At 42.4% G+C, this 21185-nt stretch overlaps 1 protein-coding gene and 1 long non-coding RNA gene across 4 annotated transcripts; one reads left to right on the top strand and one right to left on the bottom strand.

Moving 5' to 3' along the window:
- Positions 1–1165: 1165 nt before the first annotated feature.
- Positions 1166–14787, bottom strand: VDAC2 (voltage dependent anion channel 2). 3 transcript variants are annotated; one of them, XM_039339615.1, is made up of 10 exons: positions 14613–14787; positions 12834–12895; positions 10735–10806; positions 8250–8299; positions 7883–8035; positions 7746–7798; positions 6637–6864; positions 5223–5373; positions 2419–2476; positions 1166–1723 (listed from the first exon to the last, which is right to left on the bottom strand). In XM_039339615.1, the coding sequence occupies exons 2-10, from the start codon at positions 12868–12870 to the stop codon at positions 1632–1634; spliced, it is 894 nt and encodes a 297-aa protein (XP_039195549.1). In that variant the 5' UTR covers positions 12871–12895; positions 14613–14787; the 3' UTR covers positions 1166–1631. The 3 variants fall into 3 exon arrangements, with proteins under 3 accessions (XP_039195549.1, XP_039195550.1, XP_039195551.1); XM_039339616.1 differs by lacking the exon at positions 14613–14787 and adding an exon at positions 14424–14439; XM_039339617.1 differs by lacking the exon at positions 12834–12895 and having other exon boundaries at positions 14613–14785.
- Positions 14788–15106: 319 nt separating this feature from the next.
- Positions 15107–20882, top strand: LOC120306415. The gene is made up of 3 exons (XR_005556277.1): positions 15107–15201; positions 19088–19225; positions 20518–20882. It is a non-coding gene; the product is annotated as an uncharacterized LOC120306415 (long non-coding RNA).
- The last annotated feature ends 303 nt before the right edge of the window (positions 20883–21185 follow it).

Below are 21185 nucleotides of genomic sequence, written 5' to 3' on the forward strand. Positions count from 1 at the left end.
ACATTCCTGCGATAATGTGATAATGCTTAACTACTTGTCAGTAATACAACAGTGAACATTACACAACTGAATATGAAATACTCTCATTTTTTCCCACTGAGGCAAATACACATCAGTCTCCCATACAACAAACAAAATCTGGGAAGAAGATTTTGATGAAAGCAAAGGATTGGGAATTTACACAAGAATTTTCCCTAGCATGGCAGAGGACTTTAGTACGAAGATGGCCAATTTAAAGTTTGAGAGATTAATTTAAAACATAGCAATGGACCACAAAGACAAAAACTCAGGTAACAGTGAACAGAACTCCTGCTATTGAGTAGAGAAGTCGAATGAAGCAGCTCAGAGTTAAATAGTGACCTAACTTGGTTTGTTCCTGGTTTCCACCCTGGTTAATAAAGTTGGAGACAAACTCACATGTAATTAGATCAGCTACAGCTGTCCAAAATTAGAGGGAAAATACTACTAGTCATCAAGGCTTGGTCTCTTATGTCTAAGATTAGACAAGGTGGCCATTCATACCCATGATCAATTCAGGGATGGAGCTCATATTCTGTAGCTGTAGGTTAATTTAATGGCTAAAAGAACAACAAACAAACCACTTCTTCCTTTTGCCACAAATTCTCTAGTTACTCTTGACTTCATGGCTTATAGCAGTTGGGAAGTCTCACAGGCTATCAAGCTAGGTAACGCATAAGAATCTCTAGGCCAGGGGTCTTCAAACTTGGCTCTTTTATGACTTGTGGACTTCAACGCATGCCTGTGGGAGTTGAAGTCCACAAGTCATCAAAGGGCCAAGTTTGAAGACCCATACTCTAGGCACTAGCAGAAATACTAATTTGATTATTATTTTCAAGATATCAGCTTCAGCAGAATTAATTTACTCCCCCTTGTTGTGGACCATGAACTCTTGTGCACATCTAATCTAAATTCAAGACTGGCTGCTACAAAGGACTACAGCAATGATGTCAAACAATGCCTAGTTACTTCAAGTGAGTCCCCAGAGTGGACCTGGGCAGCTTAAGCAAATTGTACGGATTAACTGGAACACCTGAACACTGAAAAGGCTACGATGCCCTGAGAGTAACAGGCAGCTTTACAAGGAAATCTGAAAGGGTGGTTTCAGCTTTATATTTCAATAACTTAACATATCTGGAGGCACAAGCATGTGTATATTTGTTTATTCATAATTCTGAATTGCCTTGGGATACCAAAAGTCATTCTAATTAAGCTGATTTAACAAAATTGCTGGCCTCGCTTTTCAGAACAATCCATTGATCCGTTTTGTTATTTCAATGGGCTACCATGTGTTAAAAGAAACATAACATGCACACATGTGTACAGGTTTCATAAAGTCTATTTCATTATTTGTGGGTACCGCATCCAACAGTTAAATACATTTAAATAATGTATTACGTAGTTACTGCACTAATGCAGAATTGAGAACTAGATAGAGAACCAATTTAACTAAAACCAGCTAACAAGGAACTGCCTAAATATCCTTAATACAGCTCTTGTTCTAGGGCATCCCACTGAGGAGGGAAAAAAACCCTCCGAGTCATACTGGAATTACAATTTTAAGGCCATATTCTTCCGATATCCCATGTTCTGCAGCAGTTGTCTTCTCGCCTTTAAGCCTCCAATTCCAGGCCAAGGCCAAGTTTATGTCCACCAGCATTGATGTTCTTCCCATCGACTAGAGCAGACAGCGTGAGCTTCACACCTGCAGGGAGAGCACAAGTCAAAGCAGGTTTCATCACGTTGAACTTTCCCTTAGCAGAGGCAGTTGCCCAAACCTGCCAGTCTACTCCCTCCACCAGTTCACCCTTCTGGCCTCCCCCCCCCTTTGCTGAGAGAGAGAGAGAGAGAGAGAAACAAAACACACTATCACTTTATGAGGATACAAAAGAGTTGTTTGAAAGAATTCCAGCTCTTCAGTTATCAATAAGATGTTCTCCTGCCAACGTATTTATTTACCAAGCTTTACATACTACTGATGGAGGACCCTGGCAGTTTTACGAAAAAGAATTATGACCTCAGTTCATTGAAGGAGGTATCTAGGACTATGTGACCAAAACTTTTAAGAGATTCACTGCTGGCTTGTATAAACCACACAACCCCCCCAAAAAAAGAGGAGGAGGAAGAGGAGGAAGGGCCAAAAAAATGTTTAAAATGAAGTGGGATATTTACAGTTATTTTACAAATTTTTGAGCATGAATCAGCACTTCAAATTCTAAATGTTTTATGAATCATTTATTAGAAATGTAAAAATTTGGGAAAACTTTGAAGCAATGAAGCAACAAATAGCTTAAGCCTATTTGTAGGTTAACAACTATTTTGCCTCAATATTGGTTAACATCTATAACCAGTTTGTCAAGAGCTTCTCAAGCGCCGTCTCATCTTTTAGCCCACACTTACCTGGCCTCAGGGACTGGGTGTAGCCGATTCCAATTAGACTAGAGTTGTTCACTTTTGTCTGCAAAGCAATGACAAACAGAGTAACGTCCTTCTTTCAGTTCTATCACATTTAAAGTAACTACAGAATCCATACGTCTCGTAAACTTTGAGCCAGTTAAATACCATTCTATATTAATTCCAAGCCAGTATTATTCCTGGGGTTGTTAATAATGTCACCTGGACTGAGGCCAAACCTACCCTGGGGTGTATATTCTCAGGTTCCCATTCATTTCTATGGATATCTTTGTTCCCATTAGTACGAGAGCGGCAGGCCTCATCATGGTGTTTATCAATGGGTCAGTTCCTATTGGGTTAAAGCCTGATTCTTCCCCTCTTTGTAGTGATATAAGTCACACCAGATGACGCTCCTGAAAGTCCTCAAGCAGGCTGACCAGCAAGCCACACACATTCAAAGTTTCCAGGATAGAATTCCCAGGATGGAAATTTCTGCTTTTCCTCTGCCTGGCCCATGCTTATCCCGTTGTTATGGGAATGGTTTGATAGTTTTCCAAAGCAAATTTTTTCAGAACAGGAAGTGGTTTAATGGGCAAACTATTCCATCCACCCAAACTCTCACTTTATAGTTAGTAGTCCACACTGAAGGACAAAATCTAAAAGTTAGCCATAGTTTGTTTAAATTATAAAGTCTTAGAATACACAAAGCAACAAACCTGCCTTCTGCAACATACACCTGCAAAGAAAAAAGGAGCTGTTCCAAGCACAAAAGAGTAGCAGACAATTTCGCTTCAATACACAGCGTAACTTTTCTTTTAAAGTAGGTTTCAAATCTCTGCTCGCGTTCTTACTCTACCTTTCCTCAAGTTGCTAACGGCAGGAGGGGTGTGCTTTATGTTTGCTACTTGATTTAATAGCGCACAAAGTTTCTATGCTTTTTTAAAAAGCCAATCACAGGATGGCTGTTTGAAACAATGTGGATCAAAATAACCGTATCTGTCCCAAGAAAAGTTCAGGGGATCCTGTTCTAAATTCAGGAAGGGAGCCTCCATTCTTCACTGAAGGTCAGTGTTTCCCAAACTTGACAATTTTAAGGCATGTGGACTTCAACTCCCAGAATTCCACAGCCAGCATTGCTGGCTGTGGAATTCTGGGAGTTGAAGTCCTCATGCCTTAAAATTGTCAAGTTTGGGAAACACTGCTGTAGGTAGCCCATGCTAATGGACCAAGCCAGCCAAACTCTGGTGTATAAAACAACCTTGAAATTAGTCCCCAACACCTGAACAGCAGGAGGAAGTAATAAAGCCCAGATCCTCTCCAGACCCAACACCGCCTGTCCACAATCTTAGCTCTGTACGTACAACCCCTTCTGCTGCTTCTTTTGGGCTCCAAGTCGTAAGGGGAGAGCAGATACAACGGACTGCCAAAAAGGCCGGTGCTTCTGATTCTCTGAAAGGGGAAGGGTGAATTGTAGGGGTTCAACAGGTGGTTGAAAAAGCACATACCCAAGGAAAGCCTGCAGATTTCAACCAGCCCGGCTAAGCCAAGTCTGAATCCTCCAATTTCAGATACTGAGCAGAAGCTGAGATGCTGGTGTGGAAACAGCTACAAGCTGCAGTTTTAAAAGGCTTCGTGAAGTCAGGATAGGCAGCCATAGGTTTTTGATGGCTAATCACGGCCACCCAAAAAACGCCTGACTCCTGTATAAAACAGGAGAAAATTCTGGCACAGCTTAATGGTAGCTCAAAATGGAGATGCAGACTTTAAAAAAAAACTTTTCTATTGCTTGAATTTACAATGGCAAATAGGCATGTTTAATTTATATACATTCAAGGATAAGGGCATACCTAAAGCGAGTCCACATTTCAGGAAATCTCAATTCAATGCTGCCAAATACCTGATACTTAAGCATTAATTTAATCTGACATCAATAGACACACAGAGGTAAGTCATATATGCACACCATTCAAAAAAGACAATGAAAAGCTAAGAACAAAAACCGAAACACACATCCTTTCCAGCAGCCTACACCCACAAGAGTAGGGATTAACGCCAGATGATCAAGCCGAAATATTCCATAATCAAGGAACCTCACCTTTATCCACACCAGGGGTCTTCAAACGTGGCCCTTTTATGACTTGTGGACTTCAACTCCCAGAATTCCTCAGCCAAGCACCACTCACTAACCCCGAAGTTAGCTACTCTAGTAATGAAACATATGCAAACAACCAAACTCAAAGACCCCACTTAACCTTTAGATGCCATTTTTATTGGTGACTGAGATTTACCAAATGCTTGAAAGATGCAGTGCCTTTAACGTCCATGTTTGTAATCAACGCTGCTTATTATAATTTTAGATAAATTCATGTTATTTCCACGTGACAAATATTACTCAGCTGAGGCCCAGCAGAGGTAAGAGAATGAAACAAGGAACTTTATTTTACAAAATAATCCCAAATCACCCAGAGCAGACTCTACTATCACTCCACTATCAATAATCCAAATCAAGATAGCCAAGCTCACAGGACAAGCCAAACTGTTTGTAAAACCCCGAGGTTTCCAGATACTAAATCTATGATTCAGTCCTTGGCGTCTTACAACTTTATATTCAAGCGTCTGAACTTATAAACCAAGGTTGGGAATTACATAAAATCAAGCACAAACCCTGGATGAGAAAGGCCTCCTGGCTGCTTCACGTCAGAATGGGGTCTTTTTTCAGTATGAATTAAAGAGGAATATCTGTCGGCCAGGGTTGAAATGAGGAATTCCTTAGAGGAATTCAGCCCTGGGGTTCTAATTAGTTTACTTACAGAAATGGATGCGGTGGGATCCAGCTGGTATTTTGCTGCAATTCCAAAACGAGTGCTATTGGTGCCAGATACCCAGTTAAGATTTATGGCAGTTTCAAGGTTCTCGCTGACCTTTTGATAGATGGAGCCGCCAAATTCGGAGCCATCGTTGCTGAAAAATATTTTAGCCACAGAAAGATATGATAAAACAAATTCAAATGTCAGAATTCCCGCAATTTCCCCTTTACCAAGTTATTCTAATTTTCTCCAGTAGCATGTCAGCTTTGAGGAAAAAAAAATACTGGCAAAATCTGTCCTAAGCACAGTTTATTAAAAACTGCTTTAGAATATTGCTGCAGTAACGGTAGTTTCCCAGAAACTCTACACAGATACACGTATCACACGTAGATCCGCTGCCAGGTTTTGCTAGAAAAACTGACAAAATAATTGTGCACACAGCAAATGCAAATAGGATGGAATAGATATATTTTCTATAGTCTATACACATATGTAAAACAGGAGAAAGAAGTCTTTTAGAAGGACAAAGGAAGAAACAGGTCTGAAAACACTCATCTCATGACTATGCCAAGGCCATGGACTTGTCCAGATATGTAAAGATCCATAAAATGGATCTTCACTGGGAGCAAAGCCCAAGGATATATATACACTAGAAATTAAATACAACGTTTTCCTTGTACAGGTAATGAGCTAAAACAGTTAGCTAGATTTTTTTAAAGATAAAAATAACCTTATTTTCTACAGGAACACTTTAATCTATTGAAGTAATTGAAATTGCTGTGTCAGTTTATTTGCCCAAGTATAAAAGCTTCAGCTGTTCAGGAATTCCCATGCAGCATATGAACATATCCATCAAATGAACAAACTTATAAAATTGGGCTAGAGCAAATTAAAATATGAAGAATTCCAGTCCATCATGAGAATATGCTACAATATGCAGATAACTGCTTCTTTCAGACCCCTTCTGCCACTAGTAAAAGCAAAATAACCACTTTAGCTTATTTCAAGGTTTGCTTACTGTGACAGGGAAAACTGCAGCTTGCTACCTTAATAAATTAAGAGTTAACACCCCAACTGCAATTCATATTCCTCAAAAATGTGTGTCACTTCTCTTTAAAAAAAATCTAGAAGTGGTCCACAATAAAGCATCAGTTTGAGGTAAAAGCTAAAGATCCCTTGTAAACAAACCACACAATGGGATTTCCCGTGGTTTATTTAGCTCCTCTGACACACGGGAACAGAGCAGTAATGTTGATCACCTCTTCTAATAATTAAGTATTCGGCAATTAATCCCCACCTACTATAGGCATATTCAAGGATATCCGCTCCAACAAACTGATCCATTCCCCCCCCCCCATGAGAGAGAGGTTTAATTTTCTGGATATCTTTGTGAGTAGCAATATAGTTTAAAACTTACACATTGGTGTGCAATTGGAAATCTCCGGTCTTGTAACCCACAGAGAAGTTGTTCCTTGTCAACTTGGATTTGGCACTATCAAAAGTCATCTGGTAGCCAGCGAGCCAGCCCTCGTAACCCAGGACGACGGAACCGTGGATGGCAGGTCCAGCAAAATCGAAGTCAACGTCACACCCAAGGTTTATGCATTCACGCTTATAAGCAGATTTGATTTTGCCACTTTTCTTTCTGCAAAGGACAAATTCCAGGGTAAGATTTACTTTCCCATCCGAAGGAACAAAATCCACGTCTTATCTTTAGCAGAGAAATAAGCTGGTGGATAAATAAGGCAGAACTGCCACCAAAAAGCAATGGCGGCAACGTCCTGAAGGGACAAGAAGGCAAAAAGATGTTAATTCAGTGCCCAAACCTTTCCAGATCTACAGGAAGAAATTAAAACTGAACAGAGTCCCATCCAGTTGTCACAACCGATTAAGCTGGATGAGACAAGGAATTCTACAAACAAACCCAGACAAAATTGTGCACCATTTATATAATATAAAAATAAATATGCGCCACTATTTCTCTTCATAAGCCAGGCAGCACTAAAACAAAAAATGTGAATTTAAGAAGCTGCACATCGACCCGAAATGTAGAAATCAAAGCAATTCAGACAGGCTTCTTTCCTTTTTCTTTTAACTCCCAAAAAGTGCACCACTACATCTTATATTAGAGGACAGGAAGACCTGGAGGAACATTGTCCATGGGGTCGCGATGGGTCGGACACGACTTCGCAATTAACAACAACAACAACATCTTATATCTACTTCTAGAGAAAGGAAACTGGGTATTTCAACTGGATGTAGAAATTTTCAGGAGTTAACATTAATGTCAGTTATGCACGATTAGGCATCAGTGTCTTGGATCAACTAATTTCTGACATAAAGTCAGTTTCTGCCTGAGGAAGCAGGCCTTAGGCCAAATAGCCACATGTGGCGTGAATATGATTTTAACTGTCATAAATAACGAGCCACTAACATTCTTTTCAAATCTTCCTTGCTAATCCTTTTCTCACGTTGGATGTTGCCTACCTGGAATGTGCCAAGACAGAGTAAACAGAGAAAACTCACCCAGTATTTGGTGAGAAAGTTGTATCAAATGTTAACTTCAAACCTTTGGCAATCTAGTTTAGGAGGAAAAAAAGAAGTTAGCTAGGAATTATTTGCATTTTTCTCTGAAAGATTTATAATCTTTCAACTCAGGCTACCTGATCTTCAATTGCCATTTCTGTTCCCAGAGTATTATCTGTGTTCCATTTTTCTGTGAAAGTCACACCATACTCAGCCCACTTGTATTTGGTCTCCAAGCTTCCATTCACTTTCCCCGTGTCTGTGTTTGATGAACCAGATGTTGCGAATTCCTAGCAAAGCAAGAGACACAAATGAAAAACGAGAGGCCGAGAGGAGGTATATTTTACCAATACTTTGATTCAATTCCATTTTATTTCAGCATCTTTTATTACAATTTAGTAACCATTCGGATGTGCACACAGTCGCCAGCCATTCCTGCGGCCCTAGTGGTCACACGGCCACGGACTGGTACTGGGCCCTGCACTATTATACTTAAGTACTTACCACTCCGCTTGTGGATTTAGTTTTCACATCCAATTTCACCAAGCCAAAACCTTGACAAAATAAAACTGAAGTCAATATGCCAATCTTTCAAATAATTAATACAATAGCCAAGGATTAACTTTAGAAATTTCACTGGTTCACTACTGCCCCTGTAACGAAGCTCTGACTTTAGAACTGAACACAGAAACAAAAACACACTTATTCTAACCAATAGAGAAAACAGAAAATTTAAGGTACTCAATATCCTATTTTCTCTTTAACTCCAAAACTGCTTCCAATGCAGCTGAGGGAATAAGCATTTAACTGTTTTGTTTGTTTTTAACTGGCAGATACATCTAGAATTTTGACGTTATCACCAACACTTGTAAAATGCCTGCAGAAGTGTGGCTAGACATAAACTAATTTACAAGGAACTTGATGTATTATAAAACACTCCCTACTATTATAGCTTAAAGTTGTCTTTTTTTAATTGGGTAGATGGCATACCCACAATTGTATATATTTTAAGGATGCCTGTGGAGCATCCACAATATGTGTACATTATGTATACTGTACATTGGCAGCATACACCTTTCCATTTATACATTTTAAACTAATTTTAAAGCAAAATAGATGAAGTGGGGATCCTGGCAAACCCTGAGGAATGTTTTCATGGGAATCGGATTACTTCATTCTTCTCTAACTGCTGACAGCTACCCTGCATACGTGAAGATGCAAATGCTTTTAATAGCACAGTGAAGACAGCTGTCTCCATATTGCATCATTAAAAAGACTTCCATTTGACAACAGATGTATATAATAAGCCCTACCCCCCCCTCAAAAAAAATTCCTCTAGGGTTCAGTGGTATTTGGAGAGTCCTTAGTCTTCTCTTTTGTCAGGCTGAAGCCCTCATTCAGGTAGAGATCTCCGAACATTAGGAATCTCATACCAACATTTTAAGACAAACAGATCAGTTTCTCACTCTCCATGTACCATTTACATTATATTCAGGCAAATAAATCGGGTTTAGCTCTTATTTGTAAGTCATTGTGACGTAAAGGGGCTGCAGAGTGCAATGAACTGAAACCTTCACGTTCGATCTTCCGTCAGATAGAATTCAGGTCCCAAGTGCGAGGAGGCCCTGCTCTTTCCTGTAACCAGAAAACTGGCATCTTCGTCACACATTACGAGGGCCAAGGAAAACTGACCCCACTTTGACAACTTCCATTTGGGAGCACAGGAACTTCAGCAACCTCCCCCCTCCCCTCCTCCTCCAGTCAAAACAAAAGGCATCCAAGGTGGGCACGGAGCTATTACTCTGCTACACCAGGGGTGCCCAACCTCTGGGGCGTGACTCACTAGCGGGCTGAGAGTTGTTTGCAACCGGGCCATGGAAACAGTGGCTGAGTGTGCATGCACACTGCTCGAGCAAATGGAGCTGCGCACGTGCTTGCCGGCCGCTCACACAGGACCATCCCTTCTTCCTCGCTGGTCCCCAGGGACAGAGAGGTTGGGCAACTCTGTGCTACACCCTTTTTCAGAGGCCTATCCCTGTATTTCAGGGGGGAAAGGCGACCTATTAGTGACCAAAGGTATATATAATAGTTTGAGGAAGCTGGTGTGGCCACAGTGAGTTGATTTTTTTCCTTTGATTTTTTTTTTTAAATTTCTTTAGCTTGAAGGCTCTTCGGGGAACTTTTTATTTTATTAACTGCAAAATGCTAGCCCATTGCAGAGTTTACATTCATTTTTATCTGTTTACGCCTTCAAATGGGGAAAACCCACAATATCTATTTCTAGTAAAAGGAATCAAAGCAAGCTCTAGGGCCGGGGTCTTCAAACTTGGCCCTTTTATGACTCGTGGACTTCAACTCCCAGAATTCCTCAGCCAGGAAGTTGAAGTCCACGAGTCATAAAAGGGCCGAGTTTGAAGACCCCTGCTTTAGGGGTTACCTATAGTCTGTGCCCTTAGGTTCCCCATCCCAACTGTGTGTGAAAATCTAAAGCACTCACAATTGCTGGTGTATGCAAAATCTTCTTCAAGAGGAATGAATGTTCCATAAAACTCCAGTATGTTGTTTTCCCCTGGACCACGGCTAAAGGCCACAAAAATCACTTCTATAAAATTGACAAGCTGCTACGGTCCAAAAGGGAAATCCAACATTCCAGTTTTTCAAGAACACTAAATCGCTACAATATTAGATTTTCCACATCCCCATTGGTTGGCTTAATACCCTCAAAATAATTTCTCTTTTCTTCTGACCCTGCACAGAACTTGGCTATTCTAAGAATGGCAAATCTTATTTTGAAGTAAAAAGGCAAAAACACAATCTTTATCCAAAACATCTTGAGCACATCAGTTACAAAAATTCAGTAGCAGCTACAGGAAAAAAGAACCGGGTAATACGGATTAGGGTTTAGTGGCAACAACGGCAGAAGAACAGTATGATGTGAGGGTCAAGACAATTCCCTATTCAGATATTCTTCATATACAAGTATGCCTACCAAATCCTTTGTTGAAGATGTCTCGGGCAGACTTGCCAAGGTCCGCATAGGCTGGTGGAATAGCCATTGGCGCTAGGGAAACATAGTAATGTACATGTTAGTACCGCAAAAAGAGAACAGGACAGGACAATGATTTGTGTGCCAATTCACAAACATTAGTCTACTTATTTTTAAAAGAAAATTGGTTTTCACCCCTAGGAACTACAGCTTAAGATGTTCAGATCAACATCCCAGGCAATCAAGCCATCCTTTCCAGACCAACATGTTTGGGCATTTTTTTTTCAATTGCAAAGAAAAGCATGTTCAGTTGGCTGAAGCTTTTTCCAGATCATCCTAACAAATGCAGATTTTTCCACATGATGCCAGTTAAATCCAATATCCTCTTGACTTACAAAGTTTATATAGTAAGAAATCTGCTTATTCACTCATGAATCTGAGCTACATAGAGAAGCAATGAAGAGCACTGAAAATCCATGACATTCAAACCATGGTCAAAGAAGTTAGCTGCAATGTTGTTAAATTTTGTTATGTTTAGGATGCATATGTTTTAAGTACACATCTGTTCTTCAAATCCTAAAATGCAGATATTAAAACATTACTTCTGCACCTGATTTTAACACATCATTTATTTTTAAGCACAAAAACTTAAAATCAAACCAATCATTTTCTACTGAGCAACTAATCAATACATTTACACACAAATCAGCAAATTTTCCATTCCACAAGGAGTTTAAAATTCAATTAATGTTTTGACTGATACATATTTCAATAGAAGAGAATACCTGTAGCTCAGGGTTGAACTATGGGGTCCTTGGTCCTCTCTGTTTGGTTGCTTTCTATGGGGCATTCCATTATCCAGCTGGGTAACACCATCAGCGAGAGCTCTAGCACTGATGATGTTACCTAGTTGGGTAATGAGATGCTCAAGAAATCAACTAAGCTCAAAGAGCACCAAGGATCCCATTGATACAAGTTCAGAAGAATCATCCTTCAAATTCCAAGGACAAATAAAATAGTTGTAAAAGAAATGCCCTCCAGTTCCAAGGGCTTTCAGTTTCAATTCCCAAAGTGCTTCGGAGCACATGGGGCTGGGGATGTAGCTCCTGCCCACAACTCTTTAAAGTAGCCATGTCTTCTTCAAGAATCATATAACTGTGGAAAGCAGCCACGCAATCCCAGGGGGAAAAAAACACATTTTAATGAATGACAGATAGGTATCATATTTATGTTCCTGCACTCTCCAAAGTACTTTTCTGAACTATTTCCAAATCAACATATAACTCTAACATATAATTTTGTGACATAAAAACACAACCTATACACCCACCTAGCAGTATATATATTTTCTAGCAAGTATTATAAAAATATCTGTTCTATTTCCACATTTAGATGGAATGTCTTTTCCTATCCTAATTTTATTTCTTAGGAGACAGAGAGACTAAAGGATGGCTTAAATAACCTTAGGAGTAACTCCTGACAAGGACCTTCCAATCACAAATGAAAAGGAACTTTTTCTTCTCTTTTCCTTTCTGTCACCATCCTAAGATGCTTCCAGTTGCAGAATTGTTCACTGGTTTATAAAAATGTGCTTTTTGCTTGTAAATATACAATCTGCCCAATTAAATAATTACAAAGGAATTAGCGAAGTAGCCGTACTTCCCAATTTTGATTATGTATTGCTTCTAGAAGCAGAAAATCAAGAGAAAATCCATTTAGAAACCCGACATCTAAACCCAAGGGCTAGGAAATGTAATTAAAACTTAAATTAGTTACGTTGCATAATTATGTTGCGCCTTTCCCTGAAGTTCTTTTTAATATCTCCACGATCTCATTTAAAGCGCTCATAAAGAATTGTTGAAAAACTTTGCAAGTATCTATAACTTTAAACATTAAAATAGATCATACTGAGGAACAGACATTACAGAAAAATTCTTTAAAGTACTCATTTAAGATGGATCTAGCTTTGTTTTGAATAACTAAATTGAACTAAGAATTATCCCTCTATTAGATGTTAGTCTTCCCTCCAGACCTCAATATAGCTTGTAAAATGGTTAGTTAAGTTACTTCAACATCCTTACGTTAACTCTTTCCCTACTTACGTCTTGGTGGGCGCTGACATGCTGGATTAAAATTCATAGCTATTTAGTCCAATTTACAGTATCTACAAAACGGGGAAGGGGGAGATTACATCAAAGTTAAGGTTAGCAACTTTTTTACAGACCATTTCAACAGTTGCATTCTTTCGTTTTGCTTTTGTCAACAACTAAAAATATTTGTATAACTCCTTTCATAAACCATGCAGCCCTTTGTTTGGGGAACCTGCCTCAACCCTGTGCACAGACCAAGATTGACCTGGCTATCTTAGCTCCATGTGTATACAGGTAGTCCTCAACTGACAGCAATTCGCTTAGTGACCATTCAAAGTTACAACGGCACTGAAAAAAGCAATTTAGAACCATCTTTCAGTTACTTTTGCAACATCCCTAGGACCATGGGGTCGAAACTCGGAGGCTTGGCAACTGGTTCATCCTTATAACCGTTCCTGTGTCCCAAGGTCACGTGGTCGGTCCCCTCCTGACAAGCAACACCAGTTGGGGAGGGAGAGAGATGGGTTCACTTAACAGCTGTGTGACTTAACACATACACGTCTTGCTTAGCAGCAGAAATTATGACCTCAATTGTAGTCGCGAGTCGAGGACTACCTGTATTTATTATGTTTTCTCAACAGGAATAAAATGCAAAACAGAACAAGAAAACGGAGGAAAACACACATTCTAGAGCAACAGCAACAACAAAATGTGTACATAAAAGGGGGGGGGAAGTGCCCCATACATCCCAAGGTATGTGTGGGGGGGGTGGATGGATGGCAGAGCCCTCCCATGTCCATCTTGCAGGCCCTCTTCCTCTGCCCCCCTCCTCCTCAGCGATGAAAGGGGAGGGTGCTCTGATGCGGGGAGGGGGAGAAGGGGGAGACCCCCCCTATATTTCTTGGCCACCAACCAAGTAATCATGTAATCATGATTAAAACAGTAATCATGAATACTGAATAATAGTAATAATAATATTAATGAATAATAGCAATAACAATAATAGTAATGATGAGGCTGATTATTTTTTTTTTTGCTTATTTTTTTTTTTTTTAATTTCTTTCTGGGCTGTTTGAGCCACACTTGGCCTACTAGACTAGATTCCTCAACCTTGGCCGTTTTAAGATGAGGGGACTTCCAACTCCCAGAATTCCCCAGCCAGCTCTGCTTTATAATAATAGTAGTAATAACAATACACTATTAACTGTTATTATTAACTGTTATTTACCATTAACTGTTATTTACAGTTAGTAAGTTAACAGGGAAAAAAAGCAGCAGCAGCAGCAAAAGATTATTATTATTATGATAATGAAGATGAAGAAGCGGGAGGCAGGGCCCCCCCGCCGCCCCCACCCCAAACAGAGCCGGGGCCCTCCCCCTCCCCCCAGGGGAGCCAGGGGGAAGCCCCAGGGAGCCGCCCCTCCCCTCCCCCCTCCCCGGGCCCCGCGGTCCCTTTCTGGGAGGGCCCTCCCCTCCCCACCCAACCGAGGCCTGGCGGGCAGGCCCGAAGGCTCCTCGGCCGGGGAAGGGCGGCCCGGGGGGGGGGAGAGGGAGGCAGTCGCGGCCATCCCTTCATCCCTCCGTTCCGGTCCCGCCACCCACCCCAGGGAGGCCGGAGGGCGGGGCGGGGCGAGGTCGGCCTGGCCTCCTCCGCAGGGCTGTTTTTCAGGAGGGCCGGAGAGTCTCCGCCGGAGGAGCCGCCGCCGCCGCGAAATGTCTCGAGCCCCGCGTGGAGGACCCCCCCGCCGTTACCGTGGCAACGGCGAGGCCCGGCGGCCCCCTCCGGCCTACCTGTCTAGGCGAGGGAAGGGCCGAGGAGGGGAGCCGCTCTTCTCTCTCTCGCTCTCGCTCTCGCTCGCTCGCTCTCTCCGGGCCAGGCGCGCGCGCTCCGCAGCCGCCTCCTCTCGAAGGCCGCGCTGGAGGGCGAAGTGAAGGAGACGCCGCGCGCTCGCCGCGGGCCAGGACCCCGCAAACGACGGGAGGGCTGCCCTGCGCCGCGCCTGACGGGATCGCCGCCTGCCGCGCCGCCGGGATTGGACTCGCCGCCCTTCTGGGAGACGTGATCGAGTCGAGCCCACCCAGCCAGGAAAATAGAGCCCGCCCAGCTAGGGAAAAGGCGGAAAGCGAGCGGAGGGAGCCGCCTAATTCAGTCAGGCACCGATTTAGACAGCCCCGTTGGAAAGCAAGGAGAGGGCGGGGTTCTGGGTGGGAAAGCGGGAGGAGGAGGAGGGGAGGGAGAGAAAGTGGTCGGGCGCCGGCGCGCATGCGCAGCCGGGGGACAGGTGCTCCAGGGTCGTGCCATCGCTGAGCGCTTCGTGGCGTGGTGCTTTTTTTTGGTTTTTTTCCTCTTCAAAATAAGCCTGGTTTTCATTTTTGCACGGTATGCATAATGTTATTTAATGAGTCTGAATGTCCGCTCTTGAAGTTGCACTTGAATGCACGAAAGGCAATTATACGGCCGGCCGTGTCTGTTGCCCAAGGGGTTGCGTGAGAGGAGGTTGCAAAAATCCATAAAAATATGCGGGTGTGTCCATTCAGTGCTGGAAAGTGTCAAGTCCCCCCTCCTCGAAGCAATGAAAGAGAAAAGCAAGAGCCTTGCTCTTAGATGCCCTAGCCTAGAGACGGACGTGCCTTCTATCAGGTGCTGGAGGGTGTCAACATCGGCAAGATGAGAGGCATTGCTTTGCAAACAAAGCCCCCCCCAGCTCCCCCCCCTTTTTATCCGTGGAAACGACGCTGCTGCTTGTACAAACAGGCTGTGGCTTCAAACAGTGATGCACACACATTCCTTGGCAGATTGTGGCACTCCTGCGGATGCCCCGCCTCCTGGGAAGATCAGAATCTGGATTCACCTTAAGAGTTCGTGAAAGGCAGGCTAATGGAGGAACACCATTGCAGGAGGAAATCTTTGCGTGCAAAATTGCACAGGGGAAAAGACCGATCTATTTGCAAGCTGGACGATGGAAGTGGCCCTCCAGGCTCAGCAAGGGAGGCTGGGCATCAGCCTGGTTCACAGGCATCTGGGCCAAGAGCCACGTGGCCAGCAACAGGGGAGCGTCACAGACTTAGAGAAACAAGCAAAAGGCAAAATAAAAAATAATAAATAAAATTGGGGCAGAGTGAAAAACCAAAGTGGAAAGAATTGAACAAGGAATCGCCAGGTACTCTACTAGTGTAAAAGCAGGAGAGTCCAAGGAGAGACAATCTTCCGCTGGCAGGAAAGTCTAAGGCAGTGTTTCTCAACCTTGACAATTTTAAGGCATGTGGACTTCAACTCCCAGAATTCCACAGCCAGCATCGCTGGCTGTGGAATTCTGGGATTTGAAGTCCACATGCCTTAAAATTGTCAAGGTTGAGAAACACTGGTCTAAGGGAAGTCTAGACCAGGGGTAGGCAACCTTGGCTCTTTTATGACTCGTAGACTTCAACTCCCAGAATTCCAAGCTGGCTCAGGAATTCTGGGAGTTGAAGTCTACGAGTCATAAAAGAGCCAAGGTTGCCTACCCCTGGTCTAGACTTTACAACTTTACAACCAGGTTACTAATTTGAATAACTGCAGAGATTTACTTAAGAACTGTGGCAAGACAGATCGTTAAGAGGGGATGGTTCTGCTCGAGCAGCCGGCAAGCGGATACACAGCTCCATTTGCGTGAGCAGCGTGCATGCATGCTCAGCCACCATTTGCACAGCCCGGTTGCAAACAACTCATGGCCACTAGTGGGCCGCGGCTCATAGGTTGGGGACCCCTGCTATAGAGGATTTGCACTGCGACAAATACGGGGATGCAAATAGACAATCCGGGCTATAAGATAACATTTGTATGTGAAGAGATCAGTGAGGAATTGTACATGGAACAGCTTGTCAGAAGGGGAAAAGCAGGTTGCCCTTTTTTATGGGCAAAAAAGAGGGTTGTTGTTTTTTTCTCAGAAGCACCTTTTGAAAAAATAAGGCATATTTATGCTGCTAAAGAGTAAGGCAAAAATGGCAGAAGAGTCCGTGCCTTAATTTTCCTAGACAGTGTTCTAATCTGTTATGACAAGAGAATGCTGGAAGTGAAATCATGTGGACACTGGGTAAGAACATTGAGATCAAAGCAAAAAAAAATCTAGGACAAATCAGGTGCTACTTTGGTTTCCCTTTAGTGCAGGGGTCCTCAAACTTGGCCACTTTAAGACTTGTGGACTTCAACTCCCAGAATTCCCCAGCCAGCGTGCCTGGTTGAGGAATTCTGGGAGTTGAAGTCAATAAGTCCTAAAAGGGCCAAGTTGGAAGACCCCTGGCCTGGATACATATCTACACCCTACCCCTCTCTGTATAGTAATGGCCTCTGCTGAGTCACTCAGATTTAAGATTGGCGGCTTCACGACTGCAAGCCTGGGCTGTGCCGTTTAGTCTGCCCGTTCCTCTGGGTATACAAGCGTTCTGAGATAGAAATCTAATTAGACGTCTATATAAAAACCCTACTGAGGATTGTTCATAACCAAACTCTTTGAGATATATTGGAAAGAGATTTCAGGTAATAACGACCCATTTCAAGAAGACAACCTCTTTTGATACGTACCTTTGAGCAGGAAACTCAGAGAGGGAACCTTCCCCCTCATCCTACACCCAGGCTACAGATATTCGCCACTATTGCAAGACCAGGATTGTTTATGTGTGACCTAAGTAAACCCACATCCGAATTTCCACAGCAGTTCACCTCAAGTGGAGAAGAAGGTGGAGTAAATCTTCACATTTTAATAAAGATCTGGACTGACCTTTTAGCAACTTTCTCTCAAGCCAGCCCCATGTATTAAAGATAAGAAGAAAATAACTATTATTCAAAAGAAATCAAGGTGATACTCACATGTATGTTTGCTTTTGTGTGAGTGTTTATGTCCTTTCTTTTCCTTCTTTTTCTTTTTCCTTTTCTTTTCTACCTCTGTTTCCATGTTTGGCTCCATAAGCCCAGGGGAGTTTACACGGTTTAAGGCAGCTGACAAGACAGGACTCCCTCCTTTTGCTAAAACAATAGGCAATAGTATGCAGGTCAAGGGCTATTTTGCTGCTTCTATCTAATGAAGGAGAAATTCTTTAAATGCTCTGTCTTAAAGGGGGGGGGTGTTAAGGAACTGCTCTTAGTGGACTAAAGGTTAAAAAGCCCTCACCACCTCCTGCAACTTACAAATCAATAGCAGGAACAGGGTCCTAAACTCCCTGGAATTATATAAAAAGGCTGTGATCCTACCTACAGGGCAATATACCCAATCCAGAACCACTTGGGATTTGGCAATGCCTAAATCAAGTAAATAAGCTCACTTTTTGGAAGTAAAACCCATTGAACGTCAGAGGACTTACTTCAAAGTAAGCAAATTTTGTCACTCGTATTTAATCAAAATAAGCTTTGGTTTTTTTTTTACATTTATAACTTTACATTATAAAGTGGGCTTTATAATTTACAGGCTGAAATTCTCGATCTGTGTAGCTGAGAGTATCCCAAATGAATGCTAAGAGTAGCAAGGATCCTTGGAAAGTATATATAGCATCAGGCTACAATTGCTAGTAGGCTTACTTAAAAGAAAATACCGGGAGCTCGCTGTCAGTTTGGATGAAGGACCAATCTTGACATTTAGGATAATTTGAAGCAGATGATCATCTGTCCGTGGTTAAAAAAAAGATGGTTCTAACGTTGGTTGTTACAAAACAAAATGCTAAGCGAAACTCTAGACCAGATTCATTGCTCTAATGTTTTGCAAATATCAGTGCAATGATTATAGCTGTAACTTACCCCACAAAAAAAACTGTCATGCAGAAAATTAAAGTTTAAATAAGGTTTTATAAGGTACAGTTCTTCACTTCCAAGCATGAAACCATTTTAGGTGAGGCTTTGGAGAACTGATCAAGGCTTGGGTTGCTGTGAGACTAGAGGAAAAAAAAAGATAGAAACGTAATATTTTGAGCAAGAGAAACTTTGAGTTGGCCAAAGTCTCCTGTGCTTAGGAAGGAGGCTACATCCCTGGGAAGGTGCATACTTTGAACCTGGGCTCTTTTTCATACAATCCCCAGCCAGAGTTGAGAAAAAGCCAGGTCTGAAATCTTGAAGAGCTACTTTAACATCCCCCCTTGTTGATACCCCTGTCCTAAATTGCATCTGTTTCTTTAATTAAGGGTTGTTGTTTTTTTATTAAACTGAGATTTTAGTTCCTTGTGTTTGCTTCCAGCACTCAAATGTAATTCAGAGCCAGGATTAAAGGTTTGGGGTTTTGTTTTGTTTTTTCCCCTGGCAGGCAGGAATTTCCACCCGCCTTGGCTACACATGTGACTTTTGGCTGGCGGAAGATGAGTCAGATCAGTGGAATTGCTTTCCAAACGAAGAAAACTTGTTGAAGTGAAACGAGGACAGCGAGGACAGCGTGATTTACATGGTGATTCAGCTCTCTCCTTGGACTCTCAACACACAACAGATCCCTGCTGGATCCACAGATCCAGCTACCCCGTTCAATGTGAAGACTCTGAGACTAATACATCCGTTGGGTTGTGCTCCTCAAAAAAAACCTAGAAAGACAGTGATGTGCTATTTCTTTTAGGGCAGTGGTCCCCTCTCACCCCCCCTCCTGCTAGTCACACTGTGGTTAGATACCCTTTTTCCTGGCTCCTGGTAGTTGGACTCCCATCTTAATCTCCACACCTTTAGAGGAGAATCTTGCCAGACGCTCAACTATCCAGGCTCTGGGTCAGGATTTCCGTCCCTTCTTCCACTCAGCTGAGATGAGGATCATCAGGATCATCATTCTGGCCTTAACAAACCATGGCTTAGTAACATAATAGCTGAGAGTCAGTAAAAGGAAGCTTCTTCTAAAATGCCTTGGATAAGAAAGGCAGTGCAGTCATGCAGAGAAACAAAAGGGGTGTGTTTGCATGTGTTTAGAAACCTAAACAACTGAGGCAAGCCACAAAAACATCTTTGAATTTCTACTGGGGAAAAAAAATAATAAGCTGTATAATTCAGCTGGTTCCTTCTAAACCATTTCAATGACTAAGTTCATACACTCTCTTATCAAGAGTCCAAGGAGAAATACCCCTATTTATATACTGATACGTTTATAGCCAAAAGACCCTGAATTTTGTCCTAAATCTAAGAGAAAGCTGGGAATCACACCCCCCCCCCCCCCGTGGGCTATCCCTCTCCATAGACACTTTAATATTGCTTCAAGGAGAAAGTCAGTGAAATGTAACTGCTCAAGGAAGAAAGCGGAATTTGCAGAATGGTGAGATTACTAAGGCAGCTACTTAAGTGAGATTACTAAATCCATTGCTTAATTGGTTTTTAATTACGCTCCAAACCTGCTTTCAGCCTTGTTCATCTTGTACTTTATATGGACTTCTCAGTGGCAAGTAGATCACAGATGGGATCATTGTTTGAGAATCTAAATCCAGTTAGTTGCAGTGATTTTGTCTCCTTGGCGGGTGGGGGATTGTAGTGTTGTTTACACAGCTTGGTCTTGATCTGATGTGGACACTTGAGGATTGAGGAAGTAATGTAATATACATCCTAATTTAATAGGGTCATCTCTTACGGTTTCTGACAACCGACCACCATACAGCGTAGCAGTTACTGAACAAGTTCAAACTAGCATTCAGAGGCAATTCTGGGAGTAAGGAATCTGTTGATAGCCAAATGCATGGTTAAAAGGGATTTTTTTTTTTTTTTTTTTAGAATGACAGAAAGCTTAATTAAGCAAGTTCATCAGCAGAGGGCAGCAAGCATTTGATCTCAAACCGGCTGAGTCAGAATGGATTAAGCAGTTGGTGGAAAATCAAAATCTGCCGGGTGTCATTGTAAATCTAGCGTTTCTGAGACTGGCTGCTGACCCTGGTTCTTCAGGAGAAGACTTGGGAGGGTTTAATCCATCAACTCCAGCAAAGGCTGAATTTTGCTTTTGATTTTTTGATCAGCGAACATGGAGGGAGACAGCAAAATATTTTGGGGTGCTGAAAATTCTTTCTAAATCGACTCGCAGCATTCGACCTGTTGTGTGGTGGTAGGCTTGGAAATGGCTATTCTAGAGCAGGGGTCCTCAATCTTGGCCACTTAAGACTTGTGGACTTCAACTCTCAGCCAGGAATTCTGGGAGTTGAAGTCCACATGCCTTAAAATTGTCAAGGTTGAGAAACACTGCTCTAGAGCAGTGGTTCTCAACCTTTCTAATGCCGCGACCCCATAATACAGTTCCCCATGTTGTGGTGACCCCCAACCACTTATACATCACTGGGTGCCGGGGGCGTGGCCAAAGAAAAGGGGGAAAAAATGGCGGACAGCCTTGTTTGGCGACCCCCGTGAAATGGTCATTCGACCCCAAATGGGGTCCCGACCCACAGGTTGAG

The sequence above is a fragment of the Crotalus tigris genome, unplaced genomic scaffold (assembly GCF_016545835.1).
Source record: "Crotalus tigris isolate CLP2741 ecotype Arizona unplaced genomic scaffold, ASM1654583v1 scf7180000017736.1026742, whole genome shotgun sequence".
NCBI classification, from domain to species: Eukaryota; Metazoa; Chordata; class Lepidosauria; order Squamata; family Viperidae; genus Crotalus; species Crotalus tigris.

Coding starts and splice junctions, on each gene's coding strand:
- VDAC2 (XM_039339615.1), bottom strand. CDS start 12,870: ATGAATTTTAATCCAGCATGTCAGCGCCCACCAAGAC. Junction 10,807..12,833: donor ATGTCAGCGCCCACCAAGAC/GTAAGTAGGGAA, acceptor ATGTTTCCCTAG/CGCCAATGGCTATTCCACCA. Junction 7,799..7,882: donor AAATGGCAATTGAAGATCAG/GTAGCCTGAGTT, acceptor CTCCTAAACTAG/ATTGCCAAAGGTTTGAAGTT.